Here is an 8,518-nt window from a genome sequence, read left to right on the forward strand (position 1 = left end):
TTCCCTGTGGTCACAGCGTTTATCAGAGACACCTTAAAATGAGAGAGCAGAAATAAAAAGTCCTACGCTTTAGCACCGATGGTGCTCGGTGCGTGTTAAGAACATAATGGTGCTTCAAAAAATTGAATTGGAAATCGAAAGAAGTTGCAATGCGGTGGTGACCGTGCTAGGACATCCCCTTACATCTGAAGGGGCAGAAGCTCCACTCTGCCCCTGGGGCTGTGTCACATCGAGCCTTATCCCCTGCAGCGAGCCTGTGAGCACTCAGCTGAGAAATCCCAGGTAGGACAGAGAGGAGCATTTCCCAGGACTGAACTGCTGAACACCGTGTGTCAGCCACCCAGCTGCAGTGTCGGTGAGCTGAACTCTGCCCTTGTACCCGCTCTGCTCTGCCCCCTCGGACTGGCACCACCGCTGCCCAGCAGCACACTGCAGATCTCCATCAGCGTAGCATTTAATCTGACCTCCCAGTCCGGAGTCCCGCGTGCTTCCCGTCCGCTGCAGGAACAGAGGGCTGCCACGAGACAAAATTTCAGATCTATTGGCACGACTGGAAACTACAGCAATCTCTCAGCATTCATGCAGCCCGTGCATTCGCAGAGGTCAAACAATTCCTGGGAAAGCTTCAGGTCTTCATTTACTTTCCTGGTGCTCCCATGTACTGGCTGCAGCAGCTCCTGCCACAGGCCGTGCAACTCAGTTACATAGCAAAAAAAAAAAAAAAAAGAGTACAAGAAAAAACAAAACAAACCAGCTTGTATTTCCCATGGCTTTCCCCCATGGTGCTGTGGCATACCCTGCCTTCTCTGCTTTCCCCCCGCGTGCCCCAGAGCACTGTTTTTCTGCTAGATGTGTGGACGGCGTAACTGATGCACACCCCTCCAGCTGCGTATCTCCTCGTACTTCTTGAATGACCAGAAAAGTGTTCTGCCTAAAATAATTACAACAACAAAACACCACCAGTGACACGGTTTTTCTCGTTTCTGTATTTTACTTTTTTTTTTTTTTTTTCTCAAACTGAAACTTGAGCAAAGTTTGGCTTTGGACAAGCGATCTGTACACTCAGAGGAACCCAAAATACAAACATAATACTGGGATTCGAGAGATGTACACAATGCATGATTTTTTTTTCTGACTGGTACTGTGATGTGGATCCAGACAAACGCTCCTGAAACCAGTGGAGTTTCCCAAAATTTGCATAAGTACAGAGAAGGATTTGGCATGTGGTCAGACTGTCCATTTTAATTTGGCTCTGAAATATTTTGAAATGTATGGGTAGGAACCTGATACGTAATATGACTGTTCAATTGTAAATAAGCCTGAAAATCCTGTTTAGGCCTGTGATCTTCAACTTTTTGTAATGTGCAAACCTCTAAACAATGTAAAGTTGACCCTCGCATAAGAAATTTAAGGTTCTGGTGATTGATTTGCTTTTCTTACTTACCTTTTGCAGATCTTTTAGAAGTAGTCCACGGATCCCAGCTGAAACCAGTGGTTTAGACAAAATGGCAAATACTGTTTACAGAGAAAAAAGGCAAAAATGCAGCTATGATACGGAAAGAAAAGAGAAAGATGGAGTATCGATTTCTTACTGTAAGCAGTATTTAAGGGCCCAGCTACGTAACAGCTCCTGTTGTGACTGCAGCTCCTGTAAACACGGCCGGGTCGGCGTGAGCCCGCTCAGACACCCCTGGCAGCACGTCCATCGCACCCGGAGGGCCCCCAGGAGTCAGGCAGAGCAGGAACGAGCTCCAGCTGAGCTCCCCGAGCCCTGCCAGGCAGCTGCAGCGTGTTTACAGGAGATGGAGTTAGAGCAGGCCAGCCTGAGCTGCTGGACGTGGGCTCACCTGACTGCGCACAGAGGCCGGCACACACGCTGCGTTTGCAGAAGCACGAGCAGGTAAATCGTAACTTGGTGCATATGATGTACACACGTACATATTCGAGAGATTTATTTTTCTTAGAAAACATCGCCGCTGTTTATGTCCATTGATTTACATATATTTATTCTTACTACAGTATCATTTATAATAATACTTTCACTTCTATAGCACCTCCTCTTCAAGGTTCTCCAATTGCGTAAAAACTTTAATAAATAAAGCCTCACATCTTGCCTGTGAGGTAGGTCAACGCTATTATCAAACTTTACAGATGCATTAACTGAAAACAGAGAGGTTAAGGCCAAAATTTTCAAATGCTTGTACCTGAAGTCAACCATCTAAATTCTCATTTAGATGCTTAAATAAAAGTCTCGTGGTTTTCTTTGGTGCAGAACATCCACAACTACTGCTGAAGTCAACAGGGGCTAATAGTCAGGCCTGATTTTAGGAGGCGTACCTTTTACACAGCCACCAGACACCTCCAAGTCTGAAAACACCGGTCTAAATACACAACCCACGGTCAGAGCCAGAATTGATCCCAGTGATTTATCTCCTCAGGGCCTTTTTATTATTAAATATAACTTTAAAAGGCTGGTGTGGATCTGGTAAATAAACGTGACACAAAAATCATATACTATTTCCACAAACTATGTCCATCATAGCAAAGGCTGTATAAATACCACTTTTTCTTTTTTTTTTTTTTTTTGAGGGGGAGAGGGGTCCACAGACTTGTGATAAGTAAGACTATGCACAGCACACATCACTTGTGCAGTCATAAAACACATCACACATCTTCACTTGCTGTCTTTACATGTCTACAGAGTAAATTCCTTTGCACTTGTGATAAATAGAAGTGGTCAAGTAAAGGTCTATTGAGAGGATACTTGTCAGAATTCATGCAGACAGCTTGCAAAATACACATACTAAAAGATCACTTTTGAAATTCTTGAATTGTTAAGCACGAAAATAATTACCTCATTCCAATACAGTACTGTGTAGAAACGTGGAATAAGCAGCAGCATCTTATTCCCCACGTAATAGATTATAACAACTAATTAAGTTAAAAAAATTCAGGCACCAAATGAATTATCCTGCAACACAGAATAGTACCTATATAGAGTGCTCTCCTTAATATACTACAAAATCAGTTGTATGGCAATATTTTTCATTTCATAGTGCGAGCGTCTCCCCGCGCTTCCCATACATCTCTGGCGTGCCAACCGCACAAAGCAAGAGCATTTTCTACTGGCCTTCACAGCAACTCGTAATACAGAAGAGAAACTTTCCACGAGGGGAAAAAACACGGCCCCGTGACAGCCACCTTGGCGGAAGGTAAGGGCTGGGAGGTAATGCCTTACGCTGCTGCATCCCACCTTTAGAGCGACGCTGAACGTCCGTGTTTTAATGTGGGTTTCTCTCGCTGTATCAAACCGAAATCAAGGGGCCAGTGGATAAGGGAAACATGGTTCTCTGCCACAGGAGCCTCCCAGCTCCGCGTTACAGCTCCCTTACTTAAACCGTCTGCCGTAAACCGTTTCAAAGTGTGCAACGCAGCGCTTCAGCCTCCCACATTACATGAGGACTTCAGGGAATTAAATAATAAAGCTTATTTTAAGCAACCAACAGAGGGCCCGGCGGCCTTCCACTAAAATCCGAACACGACCGTGCGCGGGGCGCCCGGGCTCAGCCTGGCCGAGCCCAAGCGCCCCTGGCCCGGCTCCCCCGGCCGCTTCGCAGCCCGGTGCGGGGACAGGCGGCAGCAGCCCTGCAGCCGAGCATCTTCCAGCTGGGGGCAACAGGCAGCCGGCGGCGCTCCGGCCCGCGGGAGCCGGGCGGCTACGAGTCGGTCCTGCGGGCCGCCCCCCTGCCCCGCGGGGCGCCGTCGGACGCGGCCCCGGCGGCGTTGGCGGCCGCCGCCTCGGGCCGGTACTTGAGCCAGCAGATGAGCCAGGTGACGACGACGGAGAAGAGCGCCAGGATGCTGGCGACCGACAGGCAGATGGGGCCCACGGGCGACGGCGAGGCCGAGGCGGCGGCGGCGGGCTCGGAGCCGTACTGGTTGACGAAGATGAGGCCGGTGAAGAGCAGCACCACCATGGCGAGGAAGGAGACGACGACGCACACGCAGCCGGCGCTCAGCGCCGCCCGCTTGCAGCTCTGGCAGCTCTCGCAGCCGCCAACGCCGCCCGAGGAGCGCGGCCCGGCCCGGCCGGGGGCGGCGGGCGGCGGGGCCGGGGCGGGGGCCGGGGCGGCCGCCGGCTCCCGGGCGCGGTGCGGGCGGCGGGGCGGCAGCGGGGGCAGGCGGTCCTGGGGCAGCGGGTCGCGGGCCCGCAGCTGCGGCGGGCAGGCGGCGGCCAGCTTGGTGTTGACGGGCAGGCCGTGGACGCGGTGCTCGGGCAGCGCCGTGCGGTGGCGGCACAGCGGGCAGGCGAGGGAGCCCCCGGCACCGCCACCGCCACCGGCACCGCCACCGGCACCGGCACCGGCACCCGCCCGCCCCGCCGGTCCCTGCTCGGCGGCGGCCGGGGGCTGCTGGGCGGCCCGCAGGTGCAGCTGGCTCAGGCACTCCTGGCAGAAGGTGTGCAGGCACTCCAGCAGCTTGGGCGCCCGCCGCTCCAGGTCGAAGTAGTTGTAGCAGATCTTGCACTCGTAGTCCTCGTAGCTGGGGGGGGCGGCCGCCCCCCCAGCCGCCGCCGCCGCCGCTTCATCCTCCTGCCGCCCGCCGCGCCCGCCGCCGCCGCCGCCCTTCTTCTGCGCCGGCTCGGCCATAACATGTCGCCGGGGGGGCCCGGAGAGCCGCGGAATAGCGGGGGAGCCCCCGGCGGGCGGGCGGCAGCCGCCGCCTCCTGGCCGCGCCCGCGGGCTGCGGAGAGCCCGGTGCGGGTGGGCGAGGGGCGGGGAGGGGCGGGCGGGGCCGCGCCGGGGCCGCGCTGCCGCCGGGGGCCGCGGGGGGGCGGCCGGAGCGCGCTGCCCGCCCCCGGGGCCGCCCCCGGCTGCACCCTGCAGCAAAGGGTTTAATGGGGTCCAGGTACGCCGGCGGTGGTGCCGCTCCGGACTGCCTCGCCTTTGGTGTTCCGAGGTTTGTTATCGGAGCTGGATCTGCCTCCAGGTCAGCCGAAACCCCGCCTAGTGAGGGTAGGAAAGGCAGCACTGGGAAAGCTTCCTGGAACTCAGGCGTGGAAAACACACAGGGTAAATGGCAAAGCTGAGCGTAACTGAAAAATAAAAATGCTGGAGGTGAAATTAGGATGAGCTTTACTTTTTTTTTTTTTTTTTTTTTTTGATAAAACTTAAGAATGAGAAAAACTTATTTTTTTGTCGCAGGAACTAACGCCATCACACCCAAGCAAGGTTATCGTGTGGCACGAGGTCCTAGAGAAGACTTAATGGAAAGTGGAAGCAGGATGGAGAATTGTGACAGAATTGTCCCCGTCCCCGCGAGTGGTGAGCTACTGCTGTTGTCTGCAGAAGGATGCAGCTCATATTTACCCGCTGGGATGGCCAGTGGTTCCTGTGCTGCCTGTCCTGACCCTATGGCACAACCAAACGCCGTCCCGTTTTCTGTTATTTTTTCTGCTGGACCAGCTCCTCAGAGCGGGTTGCTGCTGCCTGGTTGCGCAAGGTCTGCAGCCAGCGCAGGGAGAAACGCTGGTGGCTGTGGTCAGGAGAGGAAACGAGGCTGGGACCACAGCGGCTGTGATTTACGTACCCTTACCTCGCTGTGGAACAAAACCACTAATGATTTCAGCCCTCCCATCAGCCCAGTGCCATGCCACCTGCGTATCAGGACAGCACAGTCCAGAGCAAGGCTTCTGTGCGAGCTGCCTGCCTGCATCTGCCAGCAGCCTTCCTGGTGAGGGTGTGCAGCTTTGGTGGGCAGGCTGCAGATCCCACAGATGTGGGCTCCATCACCCGTGTCCCCAGGGTGCCTGGCCTCCATCCCGGCTGGATTCTTCCCTTGTCCAGGCCCATCGTTCTCTCCAGGTGGAGGAACTGGACAACGAGTATGGGTAAACGTTTCCATAGGCCTTTCATTAAAGGTCTTGTGGGCCGGAATCAAAGAGAGCAGAAATGTCTCCAGATTTTGGAAGAGTTACTGCAGTTCTCAAGGTCCAGTTGTACCCTCTCCTTTAGTTGCTTAAATTGCAATTAGCATGTGTCTTCTGGACCGTCAGCTTGGAGGGCCTGTTCTTTAATGGAAAAGTTGTATTGGTTATTGTAAAAAAAAAAACAAAACTGAACTGCAGCTGAGCCGATTCTGAGGGCTGACTTTTGGCTGAACCAGTTTCTGCGCCTTTGGATGTTATTCAGCAGAGGTTGTGTTATGAGTTCTGAGCAGAAGTGGCAAACAAGCCTTATGAAATACACATTTTTCCACTTAAAATCATCATCCCGCAGCTGGTAAGAATTGATTTTTTAGCATTTTAAATATTGTGCCTGATTTACCCAGTGCAGCATGCCAGTTCTGCGCCGGTGTAAGCCTTGATCCCAGAGGAGTTGTAGCAGTGAGAAGTGAACTCACTGATGAGCCAAGCCCCAGATGTCGCAGAAGAATCCTCACGTTGGTCACAAGGAGCGTCCTGGCATGCATCTCTCACTTAGCAATAGAGCTTTGTTTAGCTGTTTTAATTCTTCAGAATTTCTGTGTTACTGTACAACAAGTACGTTTAATGAAACTTGACATCTTGCTTTTTATTTGTAGGTAGGAAGGACGTTACCTCTGATGCGTTCATAAGACAGGAGTGGATCGGATGCCAGCCCACTCAAGGTAAAAATGCTGCGAATCCCTTTTTGATGCCCATGTTTTCCATACATTTCAACAATGAAGTGGCTTGTATAGGACTGATGCAAAGATCACTGAAGTCGCACAGCTCTTTGTTAAGTCCTTGTGGTTTAATTTGGCATCGTGGTTGACAACAGAAGCTTTTTGCCAATATTTTAAGATCAAGAGTGTTTTACTTTTATAAAAGTCTGCTTATTGTATGAGTTTCTAGAGTGCATTATGTAACTAAGGCTGGAGCACGTTTGGTAAATATTTAGAAGAGAACTGTCTTGCTTTTCATCCTTGTGCTCAAATTCATTTACCCAGGTTTCCTCCTCCAGCCCCATTTCCACTCACCTCTCAGGGGCAGCAAAAGCTGCACATTACATTTATGCCCTCAAATTGGATTGTGGGATGCTGTAACATCATCTTCTGATTTCTTCACGTTAACATTTTATTTCATATAATGTATTTCTGAATAATTTATAATTAAAGTGCTTTTTTTTACCTTTTCTGTCCTGGAACTACTTGAGCAGCTATTGCATGCGTGGTTTATTGCATTCAGTACAGAAGGGAATGTTAATTTCCAATAGTATTTGTGTGCCATTTTGGGGAGCTGAGAGAGGAAAGAGAAAGGATTATGGTTATGAGCAATTCCACAGCAGAGCAACGTGTGTTGTTCTCTTAATGCATACGGTATGAATGATACAGAGGTAAATGGAAGCGCAGGTACCATATTTGACACCCCTCTCCTCTCCAAAACCCTCTTTGTTGTGTTGTAGTTGCTAAATAGGGTCCTGTGTTGGTTGCCTCAAGCAACGAGGAATGTGTGAAAGAGCCCAGATTTTCTGAAAGTGAAGCTGCCTCTTCCTGCAAAGTGAGAAAGGCCAGGAGCTGACATTGTGTCTCCTTTGCGAGCCCTGACAAAACTCTGGTGCGTTTGCAATAAAAGGGTGAGGGATGTGGGCTTCCAGCTGGGAACGAACACATCAGACACCATTTCTGACTATCCCCACCCGTATGCTTTCCACATCCCTGTGTTTTCTGCGTGTCACAAACAGGCCACCGCATGGTGAGGTTTGATTAAGACAAGATGAAGAAGCATTTAAAAGTAGCGGGGGTATGTCCATTAGTGCAATATCCTTCTCAAGTAGCCCAGGTTGAACGGCAGCAAGGATCATCACTAAACTGGGAGACCAGAGGAGACTGGGCATTTGGGGCTGAGGCACATCATGCCTCACCTAGCACCCTGGGGCTTGTGTTAGCTACAGCTTAGGGCTCTCCTGGCCACGTTAAAGCACCCACATTTGAAAATACTGCTAAAACGAATAATTACCACTAATAGTGGGTAGTGTAATTACTGAATAGCAGCACGGCTACTTGCTGTTGGGCAGGGACTTCCTGCTACCCAAATTGTCCTTGCGTTCTACTGAGACAGAAAAGCTATTTCTGTGCGGAACCACTTAAAAAGATTATGTAGCGCTTTGGGAACTTTATTTGCAGTACACAATACCGATTTCAGTTACAGCACATCATTGGCATTGAGTTGAAGTAAGGATGGTTATCTTCAAAATAAAGTCCCCATCCAGTCAAGTTGTTAAGCATTTTCTCATCAGCTTCAAAGGGGACAAATTTTTATCCTTAGTAATGACAGGGACACATTTTTTTTAACACAGCTTGGAAAAAAATGCTATTGCCCAGACCACAATATTATGTATATGTGCTTAAATCAATTTTATTCAGAATGAGAAACAGATGAAGGATTTGGAGATTTTTGCATTCATACTATTGCATCAGTTCAGATAATAAAATTGTGTATTCTTTTTTGTTTTGAGCTGAAGCAAGCACATAGGAGTTTCTTATTTGTTTTTTTAGA

General features: G+C 50.5%; 1 protein-coding gene across 1 annotated transcript; it reads right to left on the minus strand.

Annotated features, from left to right (window-relative positions):
- Positions 1 to 1,937: 1,937 nt before the first annotated feature.
- On the minus strand, positions 1,938 to 4,945 carry RNF228 (ring finger protein 228). The gene has a single exon (XM_038183871.2). It carries the CDS (start codon positions 4,647 to 4,649, stop codon positions 3,717 to 3,719), a length of 933 nt encoding a protein of 310 aa, XP_038039799.2. The 5' UTR covers positions 4,650 to 4,945; the 3' UTR covers positions 1,938 to 3,716.
- Between the last annotated feature and the right edge of the window lie 3,573 nt (positions 4,946 to 8,518).

The sequence above is a fragment of the Anas platyrhynchos genome, chromosome 9, assembly GCF_047663525.1.
Source record: "Anas platyrhynchos isolate ZD024472 breed Pekin duck chromosome 9, IASCAAS_PekinDuck_T2T, whole genome shotgun sequence".
Taxonomy (NCBI): domain Eukaryota; kingdom Metazoa; phylum Chordata; class Aves; order Anseriformes; family Anatidae; genus Anas; species Anas platyrhynchos.

What these genes read in the sequence shown, in the direction of transcription:
- RNF228 (XM_038183871.2), bottom strand. Translation starts at nt 4,649, where the DNA reads ATGGCCGAGCCGGCGCAGAAGAAGGGCGGCGGCGGCGGCGGGCGCGGC.